The following is a 13579-nucleotide window of genomic DNA, read 5'->3' on the forward strand; positions in this document are numbered from 1 at the left end:
ATGCAGACATGTTATTATTTGCCAAAAAGCAATTTAAAAAAATAGACCATGACCACTTTTGAGGATTGCCTCATAGGGCCGGTTCAAGTGGTGGGGGGGCAGAGGGGCTGGGGGGCCGATCAAAGGGGGGTGGCGGGCCGGAGTCGGCCCACGGGCCGTAGTTTGATGAACCCTGGATTAGATAAAACTTTATTGATCCTTTTGGGCGGGTTCCCTCAGGGAAATTAAGATTCCAGCAGCATCATTACAAATGAATGAATGAATGAATGAATGAATGAACGAACCTTTTATCATCACTGTTTCCAGTGAAATTGACCATCAACCTGTCCTTACAGAGGGGGAACAGGACAGGAAGACAGGGATAAAAGAAAAAGAAACAGTAGTAACATGAGGAAAGATGAGGAAAAAAATTAATAAATTAAATAAATAAATAGAGATAAACAGAGAAAATAGAGAAAACTTCTAGATAAATTAAAATAAATTATTTACATATACAAATATAAAAAGAATAAGATATGGGGAAGGGGGGAAGGAGGGGGGAAAAAGGGGGGTGGTGGCAGGAGAGATATTGCACTTTATATTGCACATTATATTGCACATTGTCGGTATTGCTTATTGTTAGACTAGGCTACTGCTCCTTCCCATCCTCTGTCCTCCTGTTACCCCTCCTCCCCCCCAGAGAGGAGCTGTACAGTCTGATTGCGTGAGGGACAAAGGAGTTTTTGAGTCTGTTCGTCCTGCACTTGGGAAGGAGCATTCTGTCACTGAACAGGCTCCTCTGGTTGCTGATGACGGTGTGCAGAGGGTGACTGGCATCGTCCATGATGTTCAATAGTTTGTCCATAGCCCTCTTCTCTGCCACCGTCACCAGAGAGTCCAGCCTCATGCCGACCACAGAGCCGGCCTGCCTGATCAGTTTGTCCAGCCTGGATGTGTCCTTCTTGGATGTGCTGCCCCCCCAGCACACCACGGTGTAAAACAGGACACTGGCGACCACAGACTGATGGAACATCCACAGGAGTTTCCTGCAGATGTTAAAGGACCGCAGCCTCCTAAGGAAGTATAGCCTGCTCTGTCCCTTCCTGTACAAGTGTTTGGTGTTGCAAGTCCAGTCCAGCTTACTGTCCAGCTTGCTGTCCAGCCACAGCCCGAGGTACTTGTAGGAATCCACAGCCTCCACCTCGACTCCCTCGATCAGAACTGGTCGTGACCTTGGTCTGGACCTCCCAAAGTCAATGATCAGCTCCTTGGTCTTCGAGGTGTTGAGCTGCAGATGGTTCCTGTTGCACCACACAGCAAAGTCCCTCACCAGGCTCCTATACTCCTTCTCTCTGTCGTCACTGATACACCCAACGATGGCTGTATCATCGGCAAACTTCTGAATGTGACACAGTTCCGAGTTGTAGCAGAAGTCCGCGGTGTACAGGGTGAAGAGAAGAGGGGCCAGCACCGTGCCCTGGGGTGCTCCGGTGCTGCTAATCACAGTGTCAGACATGATGTCCTTCAGCCTGACATACCGTACTGCAGCCCGTCAGTGAGGTAGCTGGAGATCCAGGTGACCGGGCAGGGGTCCACTCGCATCCTGTTCAGTTTGTCCTGAAGCAGTAGGGGCTGGATGGTGTTGAAGGCACTCGAGAAGTCCAAGAAGAGGATCCTCACTGTGCCATTTCCCTAATCCAGATGCGAGTGGGCTTGGTGTAGCAGGTAAAGGATGGCATCTTCCACACCGACACCTGCCCAGTACGCAAACTGCAGACAGTCCTGGGCATGTTGTACCTGAGGTCTGAGGAGGCTGAGGAAGAGCCGCTCCAACGTCTTCATCAGATGTGAAGTGAGTGCCACCGGTCGGAAGTCATTCAGCTCGCTGGGCCGATTCTTTTTGGGAACTGGAACAATACATGATGTCTTCCAGAGGGTTGGCACTCTCCCCAGCTGCAGGCTGAGGTTGAAGAGTGGATTCACCCAGTTCAGCAGCACAGGTCTTCAGTAGTCAGGGACACACCTTGTCCGGGCCTGCTGCTTTCCTGGGGTGAAGCTTCCTCAGTTGACCTCTGACTTGGTCTGCAGTAATGCATGGAGGAGTCTGTGTTGAGGTGGGGGAGGAGGGGGCTGCTGTGATGACTGGGAGGGAGGTGTGTTGAGAGAAGAAGGAGAGATGGCTGCAGTGTAGGGGGGGGACGTGGGCTGGTTGAACCGATTGAAAAAGTCATTCAACTCATTTGGCCTCTCCACTGTCCCCTCAACGACTCTGGTCTTTGTATTGTGGCCTGTGATGGTTTTCACACCTTCCCAGACCTCCCTCATGCTGTTCTCCTTCAGCTTCTGCTCCACCTTTCTCCTGTAGCCGTCCTTAGCTTCCCTCACGCAGCATTTTACCTCCTGCTGTGCTGCTTTCATTGCCTCCCTATGCCTGCTCCTGAAGGCGGCCTTCTTCCTGTTGAGGACAGCTTTGACTTCTTGTGTTACCCATGGCTTGTTATTAGGGTAACACCATACAGTCTTAGCGGGGGAGACCACGTCTGCACAGAAGTTAAGGTAATCCATCAGACAGTGCGTCAGCCCCTCTATGTCCTCACAGTGTGGGCTAAGCAGCACATCCCAGTCCGTGATGTCATAACAGTCCCTGAGGGCATCTTCCATTTCAGGGGACCACCTCCTGATGGAGCTAGTTGTTGCAGGCTGCCTTTGAACCAGGGGGGTGTACTTTGGCTGTAGAAGAACCAGGTTGTGGTCAGACTTCTCTAGTGGGGAGAGGGGTGTGACTCTGTATGCATCCCTCACATTAGCATACAGCAAGTCAATTGTCCTGTTGTTCCTTGTTGGACAATCCACAGCCTGGTAAAAAGCAGCCAAAGTAGAGTCCAAAGTAGCATGAGTAAAGTCCCCAGAAATGATCATAAATGTCTCAGGGTGTTGTATCTGCAGCCTTGCTGTGACAGAGTGAATCCTCTCACATGCAGCGGCTGCGTCTGCCTTTGGAGGGATGTAAACACAGATGGTGATCATGTGACTGAACTCCCTCAGCAGATAATATGGCCGCAGGCTAACGGCTAGCAGCTCCAAGTCTGGGCAACATAAAACCGTCTTTACAGAGATATGTCCCGGGTTACACCAGCGGTTGTTCACATAAATGATGAGTCCCCCACCTTTGCTTTTCCCGGATGTGTTGGTGTCTCTGTTGGCTCTCACAGCAGTGAATCCCTGCAGGTCCATGTTAGCATCCGGTACAAGGTGTGTTAGCCATGTCTCCGTAAAGATAAATAAGCTGCTCTCCCGGTAAATCCGCTGGTTGTTCAGAGTGGAAAGCTCATCGACTTTATTCGGCAGCGAGTTCACATTCCCCATGATAACGGAGGGAATGGATGGTTTGTAGCGCCGCCGGTTGTCGGCTAGCCTAGCCTTTAGCTTAGCTCCAGCCTTGCAGTCCCGGGTTTCCTCCTCAGCTCCGCCGGGATGGGGTGTCATATCCCAGCTCGTCCCATTGTTTTCAGGGCCAGCAGCTCCTCTCTCGAATAAGTGAGAAAACTGGCTCCTGGTTGCATGTTAAAGTTAAATATATCCATGTTATATAGTAAAACACACCACGTCTTCATAAGAAGAGCAGAAAAGTAAAAAAAGGTGGAAAAAAGAGGTTTAAAGAGCTAAAAACTACAGAGCTACTGGAGAGGTAGCTGGCTCACACAGTGCCCATACGTACAGTGGTGCTTGAAAGTTTGTGAACCCTATAGAATTTTCTATATTTCTGCATAAATATGACCTAAAACATCATCAGATTTTCACACAAGTCCTAAAAGTAGATAAAGAGAACCCAGTTAAACAAATGAGACAAAAATATTATACTTGGTCATCTATTTATTGAGGAAAATGATCCAGTATTACATATCTGTGAGTGGCAAAAGTATGTGAACTTTGAGGATTAGCAGTTAATTTGAAGGTGAAATTTGAAAACACCTGACTCTATCAATGGGATGACAATCAGGTGTGAGTGGGCACCCTGTTTTATTTAAAGAACAAGGATCTATCAAAGTCTGATCTTCACAACACATGTTTGTGGAAGTGCATCATGGCACGAACAAAGGAGATTTCTGAGGACCTCAGAAAAAGTGTTGTTGATGCTCATCAGGCTGGAAAAGGTTACAAAACCATCTCTAAAGAGTTTGGACTCCACCAATCCACAGTCAGACAGACTGTGTACAAATGGAGGAAATTCAAGACCATTATTACCCTCCCCAGGAGTGGTCGACCAACAAAGATCACTCCAAGAGCAAGGCGTGTAATAGTTGGCGAGGTCGCAAAGGACCCCAGGGTAACTTCTAAGCAACTGAAGGCTTCTCTCACATTGGCTAATGTTAATGTTCATGAGTCCACCATCAGGAGAACACTGAACAACAATGGTGTGCATGGCAGGGCTGCAAGGAGAAAGCCACTGCTCTCCAAAAAGAACATTGCTGCTCGTCTGCAGTTTGCTAAAGATCATGTGGACAAGCCAGAAGGCTACTGGAAAAATGTTTTGTGGATGGATGAGACCAAAATAGAACTTTTTGGTTTAAATGAGAAGTGTTATGTTTGGAGAAAGGAAAACACTGCATTCCAGAATAAGAACCTTATCCCATCTGTGAAACATGGTGGTGGTAGTATCATGGTTTGGGCCTGTTTTGCTGCATCTGGGCCAGGACAGCTTGCCATCATTAATGGAACAATGAATTCTGAATTATACCAGTGAATTCTAAAGGAAAATGTCAGGACATCTATCCAGGAACTGAATCTCAAGAGAAGGTGGGTCATGCAGCAAGACAATGACCCTAAGCACACAAGTCGTTCTACCAAAGAATGGTTAAAGAAGAATAAAGTTAATGTTTTGGAATGGCCAAGTCAAAGTCCTGACCTTAATCCAATCGAAATGTTGTGGAAGGACCTGAAGCAAGCAGTTCATGTGAGGAAACCCGCCAACATCCCAGAGTTGAAGCTGTTCTGTACGGAGGAATGGGCTAAAATTCCTCCAAGACGGTGTGCAGAACTGATCAACAGTTACCGGAAACGTTTAGTTGCAATTATTGCTGCACAAGGGGGTCACACCAGATACTGAAAGCAAAGGTTCATATACTTTTGCCACTCACAGATATGTAATATTGGATCATTTTCATTCAATAAATAAATGACCAAGTATAATATTTTTGTCTCATTTGTTTAACTGGGTTCTCTTCATCTACTTTTAGGACTTGTGTGAAAATCTGATGTTGTTTTAGGTCGTATTTATTCAGAAATATAGAAAATTCTAAAGGGTTCACAAACTTTCAAGCACCACTGTACTTGGCATTTGGATTTCCCGGCAAACATTGATTTTCGTGACGTCATCTGTGGGACGCCTCCCTCTGAATCCTACGTCAGCGCTGGTTTGTTTATGAGAAAACGACCTGGTGGTTTTCTGCAAATTTCTTCAACATTATCACGTAATTATTAAAATGGTTAACAGATGTATCGTAGGAGGGTGTAGCAACACCAATCCTGATGGGATTAGTACTCATCGTTTTCCAAAAGGCCGGACAATGAGAGAGAAATAGGAGCGCTTGGTCTACATAGGCTGTGCACTTAAACCATGCAAAGCTCGCGCAGCCTGCTGGCACTTCCTCAGATAATGTCACGATTCTGGCTCCAGACTCCCTTGGGATTTTTCCAGACGCGTTTTGTTTTTTTTTTTCTGCTGTAGACAGATGGTCTTGTGCAAAATTACCCTTCTGGATGAGTGTGTAAAGGGACATACTTTCATATATAAAAAAAAGAAATTGGTCCAGAATATGCCCTTTAAACAGGGGCTGTGGTGCTTTATCCTTGTGGTATTGTGACCAAAGCATGTCACAGACATTTCAATAAAACCTCAGGAACTTACAGGAAAGGCGTATGTCACCTTTACATATATATGTAAACAAACACACACACACACACACACACACACACACACACACACCTCATATATGGACACGAGTGTTTTACTGGGAAATACACCACTCGTATTTTTCATACGAGCTACAGTACATCCGGGACATGGAGAACCAAAACCGTGACATATTTTCTGATATTTCACTCCAATGATGTCACTCCCAGTGTTCTCCTGCTGACTAGACACACGTTACCAAAATGGTGAATCAGTTCAAAATTAAAAATCTTTTGATTAACTTGTGCATTTTTTGTGGATGTGTCATATATATATATATGACACATCCACAAAAAATGCACAAGTTAATCAAAAGATTTTATATATATATGTGTGTGTGTGTGTGTGTGTGTGTGTGTGTGTGTGTATTAAAGCAGAAGAAACAAGAGTTACTCTGAGAACAATAAACAGACAAACAAAAAATTACATCTCATACAACTGGAGAACTCTGCTTAAAAAAAGCGCAGCGTTAAAGAGGTACTGCACACTTAAATTTGTTTGGTTTTTTTTAGCTGTAAATTAAATGATACGGCTGTAATGTAATGAAACACATCAATGCTGGTGTTAATAGTAACAAAAATCACCATTTTATAAAAATCAGCATTTTATGGGTTGAAAATGGCTCAAAACGCCATCTATTGGTTAAAATGATCCTGAACCTTGCAAGGCTAGGGCTGACGTCAGGTAGACCATTTAGTACTTTACTACATCATGAAATTTTTATTTGAAAAAGGAACGTTAACTCGGGCGGCACAGTGGTGTAGTGGTTAGCGCTGTCGCCTCACAATAAGAAGGTCCGGGTTCGAGCCCCGTGGCCGGCGAGGGCCTTTCTGTGTGGAGTTTGCATGTTCTCCCTGTGTCCGCGTGGGTTTCCTCCGGGTGCTCCGGTTCCCCCCCACAGTCCAAAGACATGCAGGTTAGGTTAACTGGTGGCTCTAAATTGACCGTAGGTGTGAGTGTGAATGGTTGTCTGTGTCTATGTGTCAGCCCTGTGATGACCTGGCGACTTGTCCAGGGTGTACCCCGCCTTTCGCCCGTAGTCAGCTGGGATAGGCTCCAGCTTGCCTGCGACCCTGTAGAAGGATAAAGCGGCTAGAGATAATGAGATGAGATGAGGAACGTTAACTCCCTCTAATCAGAGGTAGGTGACCCACCTCCCCTAGCTCCCTCCCTTGAGTGGGAGTCTGTGAAACTACACTCATTTTAGCTCATATACTGATCGAGACTCATCGAGCGCCTCCTGCCTCACACCCCCCTCCCAGCCAGACCCACTTTAGCATTTTTCAAAGTTAAGCAGTAGGTGAAGTTTGGCTTAGAGCTGGGGGTGAAGTTACACGTCAAGGCCTTTACACACTGGATGCGACACAAAATTGTGATGCGGAAATGAGAAAAAAAAATCCTGTGCGAAATTCTTAAGAAAGCACACAAATTTAAACTTACTTTGATATTGAAGAGCCAGGGTCTGATGGTGTCCAGCTCACTGGGTCCTTTACTCAGGTCATACAGCACCAAGTAGAGAGCTCTGGAGCTCATGAATTGAGAATGGAAGCCACTGTACTCCTCTCCACCTGTACAACCACAAGACAACTTAGGACATTTTCTGGGTTTATAAGGTTAGTGAGACCTATTACACCTGAGAATCCAACCTGAGAAGTCCCACACATTCAGGACCATGTTTTTCTTATCGCGGTCTCTGATGCTCCAGTCTCTGACGATGATACTTGAAGAGTGTATGTTATAGTACCACTGAGAACGCTTGAGCTTCATCAGCTGCTGGATCAGAGTGGTCTTCCCACTACCTGCATTCCCTACCACTATTAACTTCATCCGGAAATACGGAACAGCCTTCTTCAGACGGTGCTGAAAGTACCTAATCAAGAGGAGAGGTAAGGAGACAAGCCCAGAGCACAAGATCCTTGACTTAACACTCCAATTACGAAACTCAGAACAAAAACATGGTACAAAAAATGTAAATCATACAAGTATCCCTAGTACACTTCAAGAACTAATATGGCAATTCTGCCTTTAAAACAAGGCGACTAGCACACACACCTGTGCTAAGGAAAAGAAAATGAACGAAATGGGGAAGCCATGGCCTGATGGTTAGAGAAGCAGATTTGGGACCAAAAGGTTGCCAGTTCGATTCCCTAGACCAGTAGGAATGGCTTGAGCAAGGCACCTAACCCCGTAACTGCTCCCCAGGCTGCTCTGTTTTACATTCAACAGAACCGGTTATGTAATTAATGACTGACCTGACAATGTCTTTGGTCTTGTTACCAATGTGTTTGAGGTCCAGTTGTAGCTGCAATCTGTCCAAGGGCAAATCCCACAGCCGAACCAGCTTACCCATCTCATCAGGGAAAGAGCGCAGACCAGAGTTACCACTGACATCCAGAGAGGTCAACTCCTCTAGCAGCCCGATCTGACGAGGAAGCTAACAACAAGGGCGCACGACAGTGAGAGCTTAGCTGATGTTAGGAAATGTACAGCATGTGATTCAACTGCAAACCCTTACAAGACTCTGAAAGTAAGCATTCAAAATCTGTTAAAAATAGACTTTTGTTCACAGTTTATCTGTTAAACTATTCTGTATTCTCATTAGAGTACAAAGAAAACAAACTGGTTGCTACCTCAGTCAGCTTGTTATCACTCAGATGCAGTTTCTCCAGTCGGATCCAATTATACACAGGTTCTCTGAGGTCCAGCACAGAGATCTGGTTCTCGCTGAATATCAGCTCTCTTAAGTTACTACTGGCCCAGACAGCTGGACCTGGCAGAACCCTGATACTATTACTCCTCATGTCCACTGATCGTAAACTGAACACAGGAGGCATCAGATAAGCATGTCCAGACTTTGATAATATTTAGAATTAATATAGGTACAGTATACATATACACAGCATATTTAAAAACACTTACTTTGGTAGACTGATAATTGATTCGGGAACACTTTCAAAGTTGTTCTGGGATAATTTCAACGTTGTGATTTTAGAAGGAAGTTGTAACAAACAACCTATAGAAAGATGTTTATTACTTAACCCCAGAAGGCAGACTTAATTTTCAGTGAAAGTTCAAAATGCTTGAGAATGAGATATGCTTACTAAGATTGTTAACTGAGGCATTGAATGTTTCCAGCTTGGTGCATGCAGACAATAAGCCATCAGAGATCTTTGTTAATTTGTTCTTTGAAACATCAAACACCTTCATTTCAGCGAGACAGAGAGGAAGAGAGAGTTCTGAGATTTGATTCCTGAGGACAACAAGGAAAACAAGAGAAGACAAGAACACTGGTGATGGCTGGAACAATAACAACAACAACCAACAACAATCAAATCATGAAATTCGGAGTTAAAGAAAAAGAAACACGTTTTCCTTCATACCCCTCTAGTGAGAGATCTTCTAGATTTTCCATGACTTGGCTGAGATTATATGGAAAAACAGTGATGTGGTTAAAAGAAAGGTTCAGCTGGCGGAGCGTTGGACAGCACACATGTGGGTCCAAACAGAGCTCAGGACCGACACAGTTTCGTGACACGTTGAGCATGCTTAATGAGGGCAGGCTCAACAGTTCAGCAGGAAGTGATTGCAACTGGTTGCCTTGAAGATCCAGTCGAGTGAGGCTTCGCAAGCTCTGAAACATTTAAGATTGCAAAGTGTTGACATTCTTGTCACTGAGACGCAATTAGACAACATTCAAACCTGCTAAAATTCATAACGATAGAAACTTTGCCAGATTGGGTTAGAAACAATCTACTGAATTCCTCATCAGAATCAATTCAGGGGCGGCACGGTGGTGTAGTGGTTAGCGCTGTTGCCTCACAGCAAGAAGGTCCTGGGTTCGAGCCCCGGGGCTGGCGAGGGCCTTTCTGTGCGGAGTTTGCATGTTCTCCCCGTGTCCGCGTGGGTTTCCTCCGAGTGCTCCGGTTTCCCCCACAGTCCAAAGACATGCAGGTTAGGTTAACTGGTGACTCTAAATTGACCGTAGGTGTGAATGTGAGTGTGAATGGTTGTCTGTGTCTATGTGTCAGCCCTGTGATGACCTGGCGACTTGTCCAGGGTGTACCCTGCCTTTCGCCCATAGTCAGCTGGGATAGGCTCCAGCTTGCCTGCGACCCTGTAGAAGGATAAAGCGGCTAGAGATGATGAGATGAGAATCAATTCAGTCACTCGGTACTTTATAAGTACAAACACTGACCAGCTGCATGTTTTATTAAATAAAAATTCAAAATAAAAATGGATTGGGGGCGTCGTGGCTCAGGTGGATAAGGCGCCATACCATAAATCCGGGGACCCGGGTTCGATTCCGACCCGAGGTCATTTCCCGATCCCTCCCTGTCTCTCTCCCCCACTCATTTCCTGTCTCTACACTGTCCTATCCAATAAAGGTGAAAAAGCCCCCAAAAAAAATCTTTAAAAAAAATAAAATAAAAATGGATTAAAATGCCTAATTATAAATAAACACAGCAAACATCCATCCATCCGTTATCTGTAGCCGCTTATCCTGTGCAGGGTCGCGGGCAAGCTGGAGCCTATCCCAGCTGACTATGAGTGAGAGGCGGGGTACACCCTGGACAAGTCGCCAGGTCATCACAGGGCTGATAAATAGAGACGAACCATTCACACTCACATTCACGGTCAATTTAGAGCCACCAGTTAACCTAACCTGCATGCCTTTGGACTGTGAGGGAAACCGGAGCACCCGGAGGAAACCCACACAGACACGAGGAGAACATGCAAACTCCACACAGAAAGGCCCTCGTCGGCCACTGGGCTCAAACCCAGGACCTTCTTGCTGTGAGGCGACAGCGCTAACCACTACACCACCGTGACGCCCACACAGCAAACAAATAAACTAAATGGACATTAGTCTATTATGCAATTATCTCTCATTTTCATTAATGAGCAGTATGCTTTTATGTTTGGTGAGTTAGTAGGGTTCGTTAGTGCTGAGAGATCAAAAAATTAAACTATTGGGTAAATTCATGTGATCAGCGGTGTTCACTTTTAAATATGCACAGTAAGAAAGTTAACATTGTTACTGCACTCTGGGTGAACCCATATAAATGGAGAATTTTAGTGACATTATCACATTTGTGCCATATCTCCCACCCCTTGTCAGAGGTACCTGACAGAGAGCACTGGGAAACTCTGCTAGGTTGTTGCTGCTCAAATCCAGACGTAGTAGATGCTCAAGCTGTTGTTGGACAGTCCCATCATCCATCAAGCATGAGAGAGAGTCTAGCTCATTGCCTGATAGATCGAGCAGTCTTATGCGATCTCTGTCCACACTTGACAGTGATCCCCCGTGGGAGGAACTCTCAGAAAACACCAGTCCTGCAGATGTACAAGAAAGGAACACCTACTGATAGCACATTATCAATATCCATTTCAAGTAATTTAATGGGATTATCCAGTGTTATACCTCTTTGGGTCTTGCCCTTCCTGCTTTCCAGTCTCCTTTTAAAGGAATAATTGAGATCGGGGTCACCATTGTTCCCCTACAATTTATTCAAAGAAAAACAAATGTATTCAAATTAAAAGTATTAAATATTTTACAGTTTTTGATTGACACAAGGCTTCAAACTCACCTCTGAAATGGCACGTCTGGATCGCTCATGCTGCCTCACTTTCGAGCGTCCCCTCAATTCATCTGGTGAATCACAGCAGGTCCTCCCTGAAGCAGGGCTATCACTTCCTAGCAAGAGGCAGCAGTAGTAAAGCAGTTAAAAAATAAAAATAAAAAATGAAAAAAAGACATGGAGAGTCAGCTATAAATACATACACTGTGTAATTGTTGAAAATACCAATAAACAAAATGCATCTGAAGTGAAAATTGCGACTTTTACCATCGCTCTCAATGCCTTCAAATGTAAAAAACACGCCGTCATCCAGAGTTGTGTGAAAAGAGTCATCACTCTCATTATCAGAGAAATATTCGGAAGTGTTCACAACACTCTGTGATTTTATCTTTCTCGCCAGCCACTGCCCTTTACCTAATCACGCAGGAAAAAGAGAGAAACAACTAACTCACATACACACAGAAAATCATCTGAAATACCTATAAACACAATGATCTTTGATTGACTTATGCTTGATATTGGACATGTAAAATAATGAGCTCCATTACATCATAAACTGAACCATACACATGACCATACTGTACATCAAAATATCTATAATTTTAAAAATAAAAACATACTAGGACCTCCTCTCCCAACAATTTTGCTCAAAATTATAATCACTGATTATTAAAGCTATTATCAAGCCAATTTAGGAACAAATAGTGTTATATAAACAAAAATGTCTTTCACATTGTGCATTGTAAGCCTGTATTCTTTTACATGCACAGTATATATCTTAAAATCAAAATAAAACCAGCCCTTAGTCACATTAATTGGGTGTATATTTTAAATGGTAAATATACACGTACTTACACAGCAGTGGTGAACCGTTACTAGTAGAGCTGGGACTTGAGCTCAGCCAAAACTTAGCCATACACATCAAAAAAAACAACAGGGCAAAGGATTTTGCAAGGGATTAGTGTCAGGCTGCCAGGTCGTGCCGTTGTGTAGAGTTGTCCATGTTGATTTTAAAAGTAACTAAGTAAATTACATAGAGAAATGAATACTTAAGTATGAGTGAGAAATACTATGGTGAGTGTGTGTGGAAGAAGAGTCTGGAGACAGAAATCTTAGTTTCTTGGTTGTTAGCCTGTGCTATTTGCTCTCGATAGCACTAGCTTGACCACTTTATTAGCATTCGCTAACACTACTGATGAACGCTACACCGGCTGGAAGGTGACTTCACTGCTGCGCTGATGACTTCACTAAACTAGCGTTGGCCTTCGAGAAGGTCGAGGGTGATAAATTTTTGGTCCTTCTGACTATAAATCAAAATCTGATTGGTTAATTCATCTGTCACTTCTTACATAAACAAACACGGCCATGGCCTTCTGTCCCGGCAATTAAGTCCTAACCAATGAGCGAGCCAGCTCTAAACTCTTCTCAGCCGAGAGACAACAAACAAACAAAAAAAATCTCATTGGATAGCTCAATTTTAATGTTTTCAGGACAGTAACCCTTTCATTTCTGAAGCAAATTTGATAGAAAAATGAGGCCAAAGTAGAATTAGAAGAGAATAATTATAATGGAATTATGAAAGAATGAAAGCAATTAGATATAACATTTGAAATGCTGATATGTTTGGGCCTTCTCTGAAGGCCCTGACGGGTCTCCTCTGTTACACAGGAATATACTTGGTATACTTACTAGAAGTATACTAGTTATTACTAAATGAATATTAAAATAAATAAATATAACAACACTGTTCAAGATGTATCGGGACCTCATCATTTATGCTTTACTCACTATTCCTCTTCTGTGCAGTAGGGGGAACACTGCATTCAGAGAGCAGTACACTAAGCCATGTGGCCTCGAGATGGCCGAGTCTGAAGCCTCCCAAGCAGAGGGCGCTGTTGGCGGGGTCCAGACCCAGACGAGCCAGCAGGAGGACGACCACAGGGCCATCTTTCCTCCTCACACACACACTCAGAGCGCCACGCAACTGCTGTTCATGCACACCACTGCTGACCAGCACCTCAACCAGGGCCAGCGGCCCGCCACGCTCACACACCTGGACACACACACA

At 44.5% G+C, this 13579-nt stretch overlaps 1 protein-coding gene across 6 annotated transcripts in view; it reads right to left on the reverse strand.

The window, feature by feature from the left end:
• lrrk2 (leucine-rich repeat kinase 2) overlaps window positions 1-13579 on the reverse strand; it is an 84121-nt gene that overhangs the window by 39818 nt on the left and 30724 nt on the right. For all 6 annotated transcript variants that reach the window (XM_060914932.1, XM_060914930.1, XM_060914929.1 and 3 more), the window contains exons 19-30: window positions 13300-13564; window positions 11779-11925; window positions 11521-11627; window positions 11355-11430; window positions 11058-11266; window positions 9313-9563; window positions 9034-9182; window positions 8852-8945; window positions 8563-8749; window positions 8185-8366; window positions 7579-7802; window positions 7373-7500 (exon numbers count right to left, since the gene is read on the reverse strand). In XM_060914932.1, coding sequence (XP_060770915.1) covers window positions 7373-7500; window positions 7579-7802; window positions 8185-8366; window positions 8563-8749; window positions 8852-8945; window positions 9034-9182; window positions 9313-9563; window positions 11058-11266; window positions 11355-11430; window positions 11521-11627; window positions 11779-11925; window positions 13300-13564 — 2019 coding nt within the window. The remainder of the gene's footprint in view (window positions 1-7372; window positions 7501-7578; window positions 7803-8184; window positions 8367-8562; window positions 8750-8851; window positions 8946-9033; window positions 9183-9312; window positions 9564-11057; window positions 11267-11354; window positions 11431-11520; window positions 11628-11778; window positions 11926-13299; window positions 13565-13579) is intronic.

Source organism: Neoarius graeffei, chromosome 2 (genome assembly GCF_027579695.1).
Source record: "Neoarius graeffei isolate fNeoGra1 chromosome 2, fNeoGra1.pri, whole genome shotgun sequence".
Classification (NCBI taxonomy): domain Eukaryota; kingdom Metazoa; phylum Chordata; class Actinopteri; order Siluriformes; family Ariidae; genus Neoarius; species Neoarius graeffei.